Genomic DNA, 16,875 nt, shown 5'->3' on the forward strand with positions numbered 1-16,875 from the left:
GACTGGTAGCCTTGTCATCCCCTTTTGTGGAAACCTGCTTAATACCTATGGCAAATACATTTACAAAAATGCATTTATTTCTGCTTTGTGTTGAATAAACATTATTAAACCCTGTTGGAACACAATGGAGTTTGCCTCCAGGGTCGGCCATTTTGTTGCAGTGGATAGTGGAGAGGGGGTCTGTGCATTTTTGTATTTAAAGTGTGATCAAGTGTGTGTTATTTTTTTTTTTTTTACAGAAATCATTGAAATTCAGGATAATAGTGGCGGAGGGTCCAGGAGGTTAAGGACAGCTTACACCAACACTCAGCTTCTGGAGCTGGAGAAAGAATTTCATTTCAACAAGTATCTGTGCAGACCGAGGAGGGTGGAGATTGCAGCCTTGCTGGATCTAACCGAGAGACAAGTTAAAGTCTGGTTTCAGAACAGGAGGATGAAGCACAAACGGCAGACTCAGTGTAAGGAGAACCAAAACGGGGAAGGTAAATGTAAAAGTTTGGAGGATTCTGACCCAGTCGACGGCGACAAGGAGAAGTCTCTGTTTGAGCAGGCTCTAAGTAATGTCTCTGGGGCTTTGCTGGAGAGGGACGGCTACACGTTCCAGCAGAACGCCCTGTCCCAACAGCAGGCACCGAACTCCCACCATGGGGAATCTCAGACTTTTCCAGTATCGCCTTTATCCAGCAATGAGAAAAATCTGAGACATTTTCAACATCAGTCACCCACTGTTCAGAACTGTTTATCGTCAACAATGAGCCAGGACTCCACAGCTGGCCTCAACAATGACAGTCCTGAGGGCCTAGATGTGGCTTCCCTATCTGACTTCAACGTTTTCTCCTCAGATTCCTGCCTTCAGCTCTCAGACACGCTGTCCCCCAGCCTGCCAGGATCCCTAGACAGCCCCGTAGATATCTCAACAGACAGTTTTGATTTTTTCACAGATACTTTTACTACCATTGACTTGCAGCATTTGAACTACTGATATCCCCGCACACTTAAAAAACAAAAAAAAACTAAAAAACGTGGATTTTATTTTTGTGTTAAAAAAATTGGTTTCTACATTATTTTTATTCCCCCCCCCTCTAATCAAGTCAAAGAGCCATTTGCAGTATTTAATGACCTTTGAAATGGAATTTCTGTTGACCTAGATCATTGGAAGCAATAACCGAGGCCTCTAAGAAAGTGACTACATATGTAAATGTATCTTCACTTTCTTTTTATTTTTGTATTACATCGTTGTCATATAAGTATTTTGGTAGAATAAATGAGTATATCATTATACCCCGCAGGTTCTTTTCATTTTTTTTTTTAGCTTCCCTCCCTATAATTATCCTTAAGCAGAAGAAGCTTTATTTCTTTTCCTGTTTCCTAGAGAGCAATCAAAGATACCACCAACACTTATGAATGTCTGTATATAACCAAATATTTATTGCAGATTTTATGTACATATTATATATTTTTATTTGCCTTTATTTTGCTAAAAAAAAATAGAGAAGTCCTTCAATTGTCTCCAGTAGCTTTACATATTAAGCATAAAAAATAGTTTAAAAAAAAGAATAAAATATGTGTTTTGATGGTTATCAATAAAAAAATAGCATACTTAAAAAAAAAAAAAAGTGTAATTAAATTGCCTTCTTAATCGGTAATACGTTTTCAATTCTGCAAGGTCCCAGAAAGTTTACCCTAGGAGAGAAAATAGTTTTAAATTTCAGTAAACAGAAGCAAAAGGCTAAAAAGTAACACGTAAATCTAGATATGCTGTATGCAATTCTTCCTAAACTCATAAATCAAATGCTTTCTATGAATGAGAATGTCATCAAGGAGATCAATTGCAAGGAACGCACACACAAACACACAAAAAAGCCTCTTACGTATTGCACTAGACTGGGGATTCCATTCCACAAGCCTTGCGCTAGAAGGCGTTCAGCCATAATTCATTTTTATTGCCCTATTAAAACAACAGCTCGGTTTTTACTGCGGCTGCTGCACGAAGGAGCGAGCCTGCCCCACTCAGCCCTGTGTATGTGGGTGAGCCTTCACTACACTCCTACACCGCTCAGCTCCATGCCATTAACCCTCTAGCCACTTCAGAGCTTATTTAATGACAAGCAAAGCGCAATTATACACATTGGTAAATTAAATCGTATCTTTATAAGGTCACATGAACGCCTATAGTTTTAGACTTTTTTTTTGCTTGGTGTATTTTGCATTGGAGATCAATTGTAGCAATTCTGAGTGCCTAATAATTGTTCCTAATAAGTCACAATTATTTTAACGTTATAGTTACAGTTACTTTTATTATATTTTTTTTATTTTCTTGTTTGAATGGAAGAAGTGATGTTTTGCACAAAGGAATTCCTGAGAGTGAGCGTTTCTAAAAAGACGAATTCCTTTCATAGTTATGTGTTATAGCCATTAGAATTCTCATTGAAGTGCGCCATTCTGAGCGCAGATTCCCCGGCTCTGGGGCTGACAGTAAGACAAAGGACTTGTCCTTCTATGGAAATCTCCAGCAGTAAGTAGGGAGATCCCACCAAATCGTCCCCCTTATGGCTGAAGGGAAATCAGAAAATAAAATCTACTAGATCTGGATCTGAGATCGGCTCTGCGTCTTTCATCTGATCCACGATTAACCCATACATAGCAAATTAGAATTTATCACAGAGTGTTAGATTACAATTATTGTATACACATCAGGGAACTTCTACCGATATCTACACAACAAATCAATAGATAATCGCTGTATATAGATAATACAAGGGCGCATTACAATTAATAATGCTCATATTTTATTGTCAGTCATTTTAATCCTACACATCAAATATCTAATCACCCAATCAGGTTCAGGCAAACGTGTTTTTTTTTAAAACTCCATTGAACCCCTTTGGGTATTGGATGTGCTCTCAGGGCAGCAGGGAGAAAACAATTCGTTTAGTAAATCAGCACTTTTGATGTAAATTGCCTTTAATAATCACGCTCTGGTCACACGCTTTGTTTTAGTAGTATATGTAATATGTTGGCTTGCCATGAGCTTTGCGGAAACAGGAAATAATATTACAAAATACATATTACAAACCAATATTTAGTGCAGGCAATGGAAGAATTGCATGGATTTAAGAACATTAATGTCAATTGTAGTTGGGTGATTGCAGCTTTCTACTATCGGGAAGAAAATGTCAAATGAAAGAAGAAATTGTAGTGCTGTATGTGGTGGTTATTTGGGAAATTTTGTTGAAGCGTTTACAATTTCTATGAAGATGGTGTACTCAGATCCTGCATTGTGACTCCTACAACCCATTCCAGTGAGCACTAAGAAGTCTAGTCCAGGATTTCCTGAAAGCTTTCACATTGTCTTGCTTTACAAAGGCAGAGCTTAGATTTGTGCTGCACATCCATGTACCATACATGAAAGATTACATGGGACATCATCTTATTTACTCAACAAATACTATCTAACTGATGCATGATAAACATTTTACAACAAAGCTTTCTTTTATGAAATATCCTTAATAGTGTGATCGCTAATTGATGAAGCTGGATGGACTGAACTGTATAATACATTAATATTAACATGATGATAACAGAGGTAAATAAAAACAAAAATAGCTTCTGATTTGCCTAGAAAATATACATATGATAGTTAAAAGCGAAATACATTGGTTGCTCTAGTTCTGCTACGACTAAGAATCACCACGCCTGTCCCTATGACGTCACGCTTCCCCTAGCTCACTGCGCATGCTCCTGGGGTTATTGTTGTTGAGAGAGGGGCTTCAGTCCTACTTCCAACTTTTTTTTTTTAGGTTTGCGTTGACAATCAGGTTGTTTTTATTGCCTCTCTGATCCTTCTTCTCACATGTTAGTCTCCATGAAGACTCTGTATGGATGTACAGTTACCCTAAAAAAGGGGTTTGTTCAGAATTTGTATTATCACGTTTACAGAACTATATTCAGGAACAGTATGAAATCATCAACAGCACTGTGCACACACACACATGCTGGGTAAAATGGCAAACTGTTGTGTATTTAGAAAAGTGTCTAGGTGTTTAGAAACAATCAAGGACTGTTTAATACCTCAGTCATTCCCTTCCTTATCTGTCCTCTAATAGTTAAATAAATGATTCTACAAACCTATCTGAATGTCATTTAATTGGGATTTGTTTTCTAAAGTAAAGCTTAAATGTGAACTGAGAAATAAGTTAAATATAATGCAGTCCATTTATTACAAGAAATGCAGTTGATTCACTAAAGTGAATATTCACTGAGCACAGTACATAAGGTGAAGCTGTGTTTGGTTTACAGAAACAATCATGCAAGGGAAATAAAAAAAAAACAAAAAGGATTTTTGCTTACACATGATAGACCAATACTGCAAGGGAAAAAAAGAATCACTTTACACATGGTAGGGCAACTGAAGAAAATACAGCTATATAAAGCAAGTGGGCTGTCATTTTGCAAAGTGATTACTCATTCTGCTGAGTGAATGATCTCCACTCCTTTAGTGGACCATCAATGGTTATGTTTGGGAGTTTTATGTTTTATGAGGAGAGATAAAAAAAAGGACCCATTCAGATTCAGCTGTCTTTCACCTAGTTTGGAAAAGACAAAATGTCTATTGGTTGCTATGGGAATCTACTTCCATTTTTCTATTTTTAACACAACAGGTAGCAGCCAATAATGTTTCATCTTGCAATGGAATCTGATATTATTATTATTATTATTATTCAGGATTTTATAGCGCCAGCTATCGAATACAATACAATACAATTTAAGTTGCCATAGGCAACTGCTCCAGCTGTTCTCAGCTTCCTTTGACTAGCTTTTTGCTCAATTTCTTCTTCATTATTCAGAAAAAAAAGTGAAAATGTTGTTCCGTGTACACTGATTCACACTGGATAAATAAAGCAGCTTCCACAATTGCTTCCATGGCAACTTTACCCCAGCTTCTGTTACAAACATGCAGTTACAACAAGCACCTAGTGAAAACATGGAAGGGAATTTATCAAAACTGCTGCAGACATAATCTGGAGCAGCTGTAAATGGCAACCAATCAGCTTCTCTCTTACATTTTGAAATATTAACTGAACAAACTGAAGAGAGAAGCTGATTGGTTGCCATGCACAGCAGTTCCCGATTTTGTCTGCTCATGCTTTGATAAATTTCTTCCACAGTATTTTCTTTTATTCTTTAATTTTTTTGTACAGGTTTTTCTCTATTGGTTGAACTGGATAGACTTGTGTCTTTATTCAGCCCGAATAGCTATGTAAGGAGTTTGTACCTATAGGTACTTTTTCTAAGTTCACTTCACAGAGCTGAGTTGCTAACAGATGCATTGTGCACTGCTACTGGATGAAACCAAACTCTTATACTACCTGGGTCCATAGGGTAAGTAAGGGGAATTCAGGTTGATATTTACCTTTTAAGAGTTAGGTCATATGTTAGGGAGTGCTAAGGGTTAATTTTTAGGGGTTGGTTTGAGGTTAGGGCGAGGGAGTGAAAATAAGTGCTTTAGGCCAGAATCAGATCATTGCAGTGCAGTGCAAGGTTGCACGTTATGTTGCTCGTTAATGTGCGTCGTGGTAAGGCAGCCTGTTAATTTTGAGTGGGCTGCCAAGGCACCACAATGGACCTTTTAATGTACCTGCACTCTTTTTTCAGCACTAAATGCAGGAAAGTTGTGGTGCATTCGGGATATGCATTGGGGTGTCAACAAAAATCAATGGCACTGCAACACACCACAACTTGGCTCATGTTTTACTATGTGCACAGCAATGCGCACTAATGCAACATGAAGATGTGACCCTGGCCCTTATGCTTGCCATGTGTTTTGTTTTTGAACGGCTGGATTTGAATTGACCTGAACTGAAAATTGCAGGTTGATGCATCCAAAATGCAACATGCACCATTGTTATTTCAGTGCAATAATAGCTGATTCTTGTGGACCCTGGGTGCATAGAGTTGAGTTAAATTCATATTTGATTTTAGCACCAAAAGCTCTCTGCCTACATGTCCTGTGCTGCTTTATGTACACTATAAAGCAGTGTATGGTGTAATTTAAAGAAAATATAGCCTAGTGCAGTGGTTCTCAACCTTTCTAGGGCCGGGACCCCTTGGTAACATTTGCCAAGTTGTGGTGACCCCCAACGGTAAAATGTAGGGATGAGGCGGCTGCTGCAGCGACATCTGGAGGCGTGGCGGGAGAACTGACACTGCTGCGCTAGGAGAGAGATGAGGAGGACTCTCACCTTGCACAGCGACCCACAGGTTGTGAACCACTGCTATAGGCAAAGACAGGACCGGGCTCTGCAGCTGGAACTAGAAGAATCAGCTAGTGTCTAGGGGTACAGTAAGACTAGTCATATCTCCCATAGGATGACATGTCTGAATACACCCGCCCATGGGTTGTAGTGGCAGATTTGTTGCATAATTTTGACAGACATGGAAAAAGTACAGTTCACACATATAAAAAAGGGAAGGATCTGCAAAGTCACATTTGGAAATTCTCCATTTTGTACAAGGAGCATTTCCAAAAGCGCTAGTCATTGGAGTTGATTTACTTAAACAATGTTCATCTTTTTGAGTGTTTGCTCACCTTGCAAAGTGAATGTTAATTTTTTGCTTAGTGAATGAGGAGAAGCTGTGTTCACTTTAGTCATTCAATCGTGCAAGCAAATATCTTTTTTGTAATTCCTTTGCAGATGATTCCATGTGAATATACATTCACTTTAATCACTAAGTTAAGTGAACATTCCCATTGCAAAGTGAGCAAACAGTCTGCAAAGTGAACATGCTCTACTGCTTTAGTAAATCAACCCATTGCCTCTTATTCTACTTTGATCACTTATGTCATCGCCTCTCCATTGACAAGTGCATGAACGTCGGGTGAACCACATGTTCATGTGTATAGACCCCCCAGGCAATGAAGCTCCCTGAGGGCAGTCATATGATGACTGCCCTCCAAAGTCTGTGGGCACCTTTCAGTAATTGATGCCTTAGGTATTTAAACCAGCTAGAGAGAATATAAAAAATAGAGGAACATGTCCTGTAAATCTGATTATCTTAATTTAAAAGGATAACTTTAGGAAATCAGCCTTATAGCCACACAGGTTTACTGCTGCAGATAAACGCTTTTAGTAAATCTCCTTTAGGCCCCCTTCCTATTGGTGCATTACAGTAATGCATGTTAAAAAGTGCTGCAGGGCCATTGAGTTTGAATGGCACCACAACACACTGTTACAATATTGGGCAGTACACCTGCACTGCAGTGGAGCCCAATGCACACACTGGGCATTTTGTTATGGTGTACTACCAGCCTATTCATAAAGAACGGGCAGCCACAACACGTCACTGTAATGTGTTGCTTTAATACAGGTACTTTAATGCAATGCATAGAGTGAAGGGGGCCCTAAAGTTATTGGTATATAACCAATGGTAGTACTCTTAAAAATAAGGGCTTGAAGAAGTATGAATGTAGCCTGATATCTACACAGTCCAGTGAACCTGTGCCCACTTCAAATAGTCAATTAACTGTACCAGCATTAAAAAATAAATGTTGCTCTACTACTTTGAGTGTTTCAGACAAACAATCCTTTAGTAGATACCATCTAACCCCCAGTTTAGAATGACCACTGATCAATCAGCAGAGGGCTAAACATGTCCTTGTGGGAATTTTTAAGACTTTGAGTGGAGATTAATATGCGTGTGTGGAGGCCAGTTAGGAATTACACATTTTAAAAATTAATTAAAAACAACCCTCATGTATTGTTTTCCAGGCCAAATAGTTTTGAACAGGTCTAAGAGATTTTAGGGAGGTTCTAAGAATAGGGAGTTTATTGGGAAAAATCACCAACCTATGACATAGGCATTTGTTGCATCCAGTGTTTTTTGAGCAAAAGAATAGATATTGCACCTTGAACATAGACAACAAACTCATTAATATACAATGTATAGGTATCTTGTTACAATGTCAGTGTGGATAGAATACTACTACTAAGGTTTTGGCTATATTTGGCACTCTAGGACTGTTAGCTCCACTTTACAATGAATCAGCCTCACTAAGATCTGGAGTCTTATAATCTGTGGCATGTCCCCATATACCTTTGAATTGGAGAGCTGATGTACATTAACAACCCAGAGGGTCAAACCTCTTGCTGTGAGAAATAGACAAGTTACGGGGTAGTAAAACTATTATTCGGTGATATTTCGTTATTGTAAGCACTTTAATTAGGTGCTATTGAGAAGTAAATTGTTCTATGAAAATAGTGTCAGTTTTGAGTTGATGAACCTGTTTGTCTTTCATAGCACCTAATTACAAGAAGTCCTCCTGGGTCACTCAAGGGTCACAATCTGGTCATGTCCCTAATTATCATTAATTAAGCCATTAACATTGTTTTCTATATGACCTGGTGAGAGAGGTGTATAACGCCCTTCTGGTTGCCTGTACTACGAGCACATGATGATAAGAGGACTGCTATTGCCATGGTGATATCATACAGTATAAATCAATGTTGGAGTCCCTGGCTAGCTTCCATATTCCTTGCATGGACTGGAGGAGGGGGTAGTGCAGAGGGAGGACAGGACTGAGGTGGGGAAACACACACACATAGAGAGAGGGGGAGAGAAGGAGACACTGAACAGGAGAGAAAAGGTGAGAGACACACAGAGGTGGCAATGAGCTGTGTCTAGGGTCAGGTCATTTAGAACAATATGGCCCCAGCCCAGCACTTGTTAATAATCCTTAGAACCTACAACAGTATATCAGATTATTTTGAGTCAAGATAGATCAAAGGGACATCGAAATGTTACTTTTAGTAACCATTCATGCTTGGAAGGGAGGATGTGCAAAGTGGAAAAACCCACAACAACCAATCAGATTTCAGTTTGCAAGAGTCAGCAAATGATTCATTCTCATCGGTTTCTATAGGTTATGCAGTCTGCACATTGACTTATTGATACAGCCAGCCTATGGTGAGGGTGACTTACTGAAGGAGTTGTGTGAATTGTGTAAAGATTCCCTTCAGTGACGTGCAGATTAAATAAGAGAACAGGGATTTGCTTTTCACATGATTTAATATTTGAAGAGAATCTTCATTAACACAATTTAGTGAGACTGACTTAGTAAAGGAGTTGAGATTTTTCACACAAAACATGAAGATTCACTTCAATTACCAAATCATGTGATATTCAAATCCCTGTTTACTTATTGTATCTGCACATGGTTGGATGATTGAAGGGAAACTTCACTCTCTTTTCATGTGTGTGAATATTGCTAGCAAATCATCCTCATTGTGTGAACATTCTCATCTCCTTTAGTAAGCCAGTCTCTTTAAATTGTATGAATGAAGATTCACTTCAAGTATCCAATCATGTGAAAAGCAAATACCTGCTCACTTAGTTCCTCTGCACATGACTGGATAATTGAATCTTCACACAATTCATGGTGTGAGCATTCTCCACTCCTTTAGTAAATCAGCCTCACTGTGCGAACATTATTAACTCCTTTAGTAAATCAGCCTTGCAGTCTCAGGGAAAGGCAGAAAATGATAAGATCCTGTTTCCAATCATCATCGCTCTGAGGCTGATATACTAAAGAAGTTAAGAATGATCACGCATAAAACAAAAGAGAGAAGATTGACTTCAGTCATCCAATCATGTGCAGATGAAATAAGCAAACGGGGGTTTGCTTTTCACATGATTGGGTAACTGAAGTGAATCTTCATGATTTATTGTGTGAACCTTCTCAACTCTTTTACTATATCAGCCTCACTGTGTGAATCTTCTCAGCTCCTTTAGTATATGAGCCTCACTGTGTGAACCTTCTCATCCCCTTTAGTATATGAGCCTCACTTCGTGAACCTTCCCAACTCCTTTAGTATATGAGCCTCACTGTGTGAACCTTCTCTCCTACTTTAGTATATGAGCCTCACTGTGTGAACCTTCTCTCCTACTTTAGTATATGAGCCTCACTGTGTGAACCTTCTCTCCTACTTTAGTATATGAGCCTCACTGTGTGAACCTTCTCTCCTACTTTAGTATATGAGCCTCACTGTGTGAACCTTCTCTCCTACTTTAGTATATGAGCCTCACTGTGTGAACCTTCTCTCCTACTTTAGTATATGAGCCTCACTGTGTGAACCTTCTCTCCTACTTTAGTATATGAGCCTCACTGTGTGAACCTTCTCTCCTACTTTAGTATATGAGCCTCACTGTGTGAACCTTCTCTCCTACTTTAGTATATGAGCCTCACTGTGTGAACCTTCTCTCCTACTTTAGTATATGAGCCTCACTGTGTGAACCTTCTCTCCTACTTTAGTATATGAGCCTCACTGTGTGAACCTTCTCTCCTACTTTAGTATATGAGCCTCACTGTGTGAACCTTCTCTCCTACTTTAGTATATGAGCCTCACTGTGTGAACCTTCTCTCCTACTTTAGTATATGAGCCTCACTGTGTGAACCTTCTCTCCTACTTTAGTATATGAGCCTCACTGTGTGAACCTTCTCTCCTACTTTAGTATATGAGCCTCACTGTGTGAACCTTCTCTCCTACTTTAGTATATGAGCCTCACTGTGTGAACCTTCTCTCCTACTTTAGTATATGAGCCTCACTGTGTGAACCTTCTCTCCTACTTTAGTATATGAGCCTCACTGTGTGAACCTTCTCTCCTACTTTAGTATATGAGCCTCACTGTGTGAACCTTCTCTCCTACTTTAGTATATGAGCCTCACTGTGTGAACCTTCTCTCCTACTTTAGTATATGAGCCTCACTGTGTGAACCTTCTCTCCTACTTTAGTATATGAGCCTCACTGTGTGAACCTTCTCTCCTACTTTAGTATATGAGCCTCACTGTGTGAACCTTCTCTCCTACTTTAGTATATGAGCCTCACTGTGTGAACCTTCTCTCCTACTTTAGTATATGAGCCTCACTGTGTGAACCTTCTCTCCTACTTTAGTATATGAGCCTCACTGTGTGAACCTTCTCTCCTACTTTAGTATATGAGCCTCACTGTGTGAACCTTCTCTCCTACTTTAGTATATGAGCCTCACTGTGTGAACCTTCTCTCCTACTTTAGTATATGAGCCTCACTGTGTGAACCTTCTCTCCTACTTTAGTATATGAGCCTCACTGTGTGAACCTTCTCTCCTACTTTAGTATATGAGCCTCACTGTGTGAACCTTCTCTCCTACTTTAGTATATGAGCCTCACTGTGTGAACCTTCTCTCCTACTTTAGTATATGAGCCTCACTGTGTGAACCTTCTCTCCTACTTTAGTATATGAGCCTCACTGTGTGAACCTTCTCTCCTACTTTAGTATATGAGCCTCACTGTGTGAACCTTCTCTCCTACTTTAGTATATGAGCCTCACTGTGTGAACCTTCTCTCCTACTTTAGTATATGAGCCTCACTGTGTGAACCTTCTCTCCTACTTTAGTATATGAGCCTCACTGTGTGAACCTTCTCTCCTACTTTAGTATATGAGCCTCACTGTGTGAACCTTCTCTCCTACTTTAGTATATGAGCCTCACTGTGTGAACCTTCTCTCCTACTTTAGTATATGAGCCTCACTGTGTGAACCTTCTCAACCCCTTTAGTATATGAGCCTCACTGTGTGAACCTTCTCTCCTACTTTAGTATATGAGCCTCACTGTTTGAACCTTCTCAACTCCTTTACTATATCAGCCTCACTGTGTGAACCTTATCTCCTACTTTAGTATATCAGCCTCACTGTGTGAACCTTCTCACCTCCTTTAGTATATCAGCCTCACTGTGTGAACCTTCTCTCCTACTTTAGTATATCAGCCTCACTGTGTGACCCTTCTCAACCCCTTTAGTATATGAGCCTCACTGTGTGAACCTTCTCACCTCCTTCAGTATATCAGTCTCACTGTGTGAACCTTCTCAACTCCTTTAGTATATGAGCCTCACTGTGTGAACCTTCTCAACCCCTTTAGTATATAAGCCTCACTGTGTGAACCTTCTCAACCCCTTTAGTATATCAGCCTCACTGTGTGAACCTTCTCAACCTCTTTAGTATATGAGCCTCACTGTGTGAACCTTCTCAGCTCCTTTAGTATATCAGCCTCACTGTGTGAACCTTCTCAACCCCTTTAGTATATGAGCCTCACTGTGTGAACCTTCTCAACCCCTTTAGTATATGAGCCTCCCTATGTCAGCATCCTCAACTACTATAGTAAATCAGCCTTGTAGTCTCCAGGAAAGGCTGAGAATGAATGATACATAAGATCATGGTCCAAACATCAGTAAACACTATGGGACTGATTTACTAAGCGGAGAATGATCACATACAATACAAAAGAGTGAACGTTTACTTCAATCGTCCAATCATGTGCTGACGTGGTAAGCAAACAGGGAATAGCATTTCACATGATTGTGTAATTGAAGCGAATCTTGGCACGATTTATTGAGTGAAAGTAATTAATTAATTAATTAGTAAATCAGCCTCTCTTTGTACTCCCCAGTTTTTACAAGTCAGTCGATTGACTTGAATACATAGATAGATAGGGAGCCTAGACACTGTATATGGTGTCCTAGATCGTACAGCATGTATGCATATATATACACAATGCAGCAGTACAATACAACAGTGTATGACTCCAGGCTCTGCACCACGCCTAGGTGTATGAAGGTGATTCGGTGCAGTCACCATACTGTGCTCTTTCATGGACACAGGTAGAAGCTAACCATAGTGAAATCAAAGCATTGCTAATGACAATCAGATCACTCACCAGTGCTGTGATGTCCCCATCGGGTCCCCGACCAGGCTCCGCTCTCTTGTGTGCTGTCCGCTGTCTGCAGCGCTCCGGTCTGCGCGTCACCTTCATAGAGCAGGGCTCGGAATTTAAATGCGACTGAAAAGACGATCCATCACCAGCCAGAAGAGTCAAACTTTATCAGGCTGCGCCGCCATTGGCTGGCGTAACCACGTGACGCCCCCTTCACTGTACATTCATATTATTTTCTACTGGCCCTATGGAGGAAGTGAGAAAGTTGGCACGGCCACCCTGGACTCTAAAGACACTCAGTCACCCAGTGATAGATGGACTATGCGAGAATGAGTTCCTTCCTAGATTACCCGAGCCTGATGAACGCTGAACCTGGGAGCTGCACCTCCAGAGCCTTTCACCCTGATCATGGACTTACAACTTTCCAGTCCTGCGCAGTCAGTGCCAATAACTGTAACAGCGATGATCGCTTTATGGTTGGCCGGGGGGTCCAGCTAAGTTATTTAGTATATCAGCCTCACTGTGTGAACCTTCTCTCCTACTTTAGTATATCAGCCTCACTGTGTGACCCTTCTCAACCCCTTTAGTATATGAGCCTCACTGTGTGAACCTTCTCAGCTCCTTTAGTATATCAGCCTCACTGTGTGAACCTTCTCAACCCCTTTAGTATATAAGCCTCATTGTGTGAACCTTCTCAACCCCTTCAGTATATCAGCCTCACTGTGTGAACCTTCTCAACCTCTTTAGTATATGAGCCTCACTGTGTGAACCTTCTCAACTCCTTTAGTATATCAACCTCACTGTGTGAACCTTCCCAACTCCTTTAGCATATCAGTCCTCACTGTGTGAACCTTCTCAGTTCCTTTAGTACATGAGCCTCACTGTGTGAACCTTCTCAACCCCTTTAGTACATGAGCCTCACTGTGTAAACCTTCTCAACCTCTTTAGTACATGAGCCTCACTGTGTGAACCTTCTCAACCCCTTTAGTATATGAGCCTCCCTATGTCAGCATCCTCAACTACTATAGTAAATCAGCCTTGTAGTCTCCAGGAAAGGCTGAGAATGAATGATACATAAGATCATGGTCCAAACATCAGTAAACACTATGGGACTGATTTACTAAGCGGAGAATGATCACATACAATACAAAAGAGTGAACGTTTACTTCAATCGTCCAATCATGTGCTGACGTGGTAAGCAAACAGGGAATAGCATTTCACATGATTGTGTAATTGAAGCGAATCTTGGCACGATTTATTGAGTGAAAGTAATTAATTAATTAATTAGTAAATCAGCCTCTCTTTGTACTCCCCAGTTTTTACAAGTCAGTCGATTGACTTGAATACATAGATAGATAGGGAGCCTAGACACTGTATATGGTGTCCTAGATCGTACAGCATGTATGCATATATATACACAATGCAGCAGTACAATACAACAGTGTATGACTCCAGGCTCTGCACCACGCCTAGGTGTATGAAGGTGATTCGGTGCAGTCACCATACTGTGCTCTTTCATGGACACAGGTAGAAGCTAACCATAGTGAAATCAAAGCATTGCTAATGACAATCAGATCACTCACCAGTGCTGTGATGTCCCCATCGGGTCCCCGACCAGGCTCCGCTCTCTTGTGTGCTGTCCGCTGTCTGCAGCGCTCCGGTCTGCGCGTCACCTTCATAGAGCAGGGCTCGGAATTTAAATGCGACTGAAAAGACGATCCATCACCAGCCAGAAGAGTCAAACTTTATCAGGCTGCGCCGCCATTGGCTGGCGTAACCACGTGACGCCCCCTTCACTGTACATTCATATTATTTTCTACTGGCCCTATGGAGGAAGTGAGAAAGTTGGCACGGCCACCCTGGACTCTAAAGACACTCAGTCACCCAGTGATAGATGGACTATGCGAGAATGAGTTCCTTCCTAGATTACCCGAGCCTGATGAACGCTGAACCTGGGAGCTGCACCTCCAGAGCCTTTCACCCTGATCATGGACTTACAACTTTCCAGTCCTGCGCAGTCAGTGCCAATAACTGTAACAGCGATGATCGCTTTATGGTTGGCCGGGGGGTCCAGCTAAGTTCCCACCATCACCACCATCCCCACCAAACTGGGGCTTTCCAGCCTCACAACAACCTGGCCATGTCATATTCCCACCCGAGCTGCGCTGCAGGGTATGGCATCCAGAATTTCAGCGCAGGATACTCTCACTTCCCCATAAATCAAGAGGCAGATGTCAGTCCAGGCTTCCCCGGCTCTGTGTACACTGGCAACATCGCCTCCACTGTGGTCCAGCAGCACCATCAGCACCATCAGCACCAGAGCTATGTGGATGGGTCAGGGTCAGCCCATTACCTTCACCATCACCATCACCATCCGTATGGAGCAGAGCAGCAGAACCTTTCCATGGCCACCTATAATAACAACAATGTGAGCAGCATACACATCAATCACCAAGAAGCTTGTCGATCACCGTCTGCTGAAAACTCACCTCCAGCACAGACCTTCGACTGGATGAAAGTGAAGCGCAATCCACCCAAAACAGGTAAGTCATTATAAAGCAATAAACTGCTGTCATATGTCCAAATCACAGGTCCTCTGTAATGTGCTCACTGGGTCCTTGCACCCAGGTTTTTGGCATTTACACATGCCAAATAACAGGATCTTGCATTTGCTACCAAGGTTTAGAATTCATGTAACTTTTCACTGGTTTTAAGTAATTTGTGATCACTTTTGAAGCTTCATCAATGTTAAGTGAATCTTTAAGCAGTATGTTCAATAGTTCCTATCACTATTCACAACAGTGTGTATGTTAAAGCATCCATGGCTGTACACATTGCTATATAGTTCACTCTTAATTTACATAGCGGGTCAGAGTTCTGTGCAATGACCCAATGCAAGCACAGATTAGATTTGGTAGGTTTATTTTATGGGGTCACTGACACCATACCACCTTTATTTTAAATATCTTCTGTTCTTATGATACAAATGTTATTTAAACACTTTTTCTCATAAACTGATTCATAAAGCTTTATTATGTGCCCAGCAGTCCTTGACTATAGATTGGGTTTCTAACAAGGCTCTTCTCATTTCTTGCAGGTAAAGCTGGGGAATATGGATATGTAGGTCAACCCAACACAGTGAGAACCAATTTTACCACCAAACAGTTGACAGAACTGGAGAAAGAATTCCATTTCAACAAGTACCTGACCAGAGCCAGGAGGGTGGAAATCGCAGCCGCTCTGCAGCTTAATGAGACCCAGGTGAAGATCTGGTTTCAGAACAGGAGGATGAAACAAAAAAAGAGAGAGAAAGAGGGTCTTTTGCCAATCTCCCCCTCTGCCAGCACAGGAAGTGATGAAAAGTCAGAAGACATGTCAGACAAGTCAAGTCCTTCACCCTGTGCTCCATCACCAGCTTCCTCTACCTCTGATCATCTCAATTCCTCAAACTGAGCAGCAGCTGTTATGTTGCAATGTTTTCGCAAGGATGCCAAAGACTTCCCAATCCTGCACTGTGAATGTGAATTGCCTCCTGGCACCAGAGTTTTGTTTGCACAAACTGTTCCTAAACCATTTTGTGTTCCCAACTAAGGAACCAAAATGGAGCCCACAATCAGTATTGGCATGTGTTAAATTGAATATATGCTGAATGAGCTGCTTCCTATGGTCAAGTACTGGGAGATAGAAGACCATATGGTCCTACTTGGCTAGCATAGGTACTTTCAATGTGATGCACTATATAAAAAAACAAGTTTACACAAACTGAAAGACTTTATGAGTTTAATTTAAATGTGTTTTGTTGTTGTTTTGTCTGTATGTTGAAAGATTGTAAATATTGTTTCTTTTTTTCAGAGATTTATCTTTGTGGCCTTTTTTTCTAGAAACTCTAATTATCTTATGTGACATGATGGGGACGGGTACCAAATTGGGAGAGATTTATAATGCAGAACATTTGTTAAAATTGACTAGTAGTACAAGTTTTCATTCATTGTTCCTTAACATTTAGGTGAAGGCTGACTAAAATAAAAGGTACAGCTTTTGGTCTAGTCCAGTCATCGTGCATCTACTATTAAAGTTTGATCAGAGAATGTATTTGTTGTTATAAATTGATTTGTTGTTTAAGCTGAGAACTAA

At 40.7% G+C, this 16,875-nt stretch overlaps 2 protein-coding genes across 2 annotated transcripts in view; both read left to right on the top strand.

Annotated features, from left to right (window-relative positions):
* HOXA2 (homeobox A2) overlaps positions 1 to 982 on the top strand; it is a 1,854-nt gene extending 872 nt beyond the window's left edge. The window contains exon 2 of the mRNA XM_018574708.1: positions 240 to 982. Within this exon, the coding sequence (XP_018430210.1) occupies positions 240 to 982 (743 nt within the window). The remainder of the gene's footprint in view (positions 1 to 239) is intronic.
* Positions 983 to 14,446: 13,464 nt separating this feature from the next.
* HOXA1 (homeobox A1) lies at positions 14,447 to 16,550 on the top strand. The gene is made up of 2 exons (XM_018576063.1): positions 14,447 to 15,284; positions 15,839 to 16,550. The coding sequence occupies exons 1-2, from the start codon at positions 14,636 to 14,638 to the stop codon at positions 16,192 to 16,194; spliced, it is 1,005 nt and encodes a 334-aa protein (XP_018431565.1). The 5' UTR covers positions 14,447 to 14,635; the 3' UTR covers positions 16,195 to 16,550.
* The last annotated feature ends 325 nt before the right edge of the window (positions 16,551 to 16,875 follow it).

This window comes from Nanorana parkeri, unplaced genomic scaffold, assembly GCF_000935625.1.
Source record: "Nanorana parkeri isolate BGI_ZX_2015 unplaced genomic scaffold, ASM93562v1 scaffold4, whole genome shotgun sequence".
In the NCBI taxonomy this organism is placed as follows: domain Eukaryota; kingdom Metazoa; phylum Chordata; class Amphibia; order Anura; family Dicroglossidae; genus Nanorana; species Nanorana parkeri.

Bases quoted from the DNA above. Each gene is read 5' to 3' on its own strand.
- HOXA1 (XM_018576063.1), top strand. From the start codon at position 14,636: ATGGACTATGCGAGAATGAGTTCCTTCCTAGATTACCCGAGCCTGATG. The intron at 15,285-15,838 runs GTAAGTCATTAT...CATTTCTTGCAG, and splicing joins GCGCAATCCACCCAAAACAG to GTAAAGCTGGGGAATATGGA.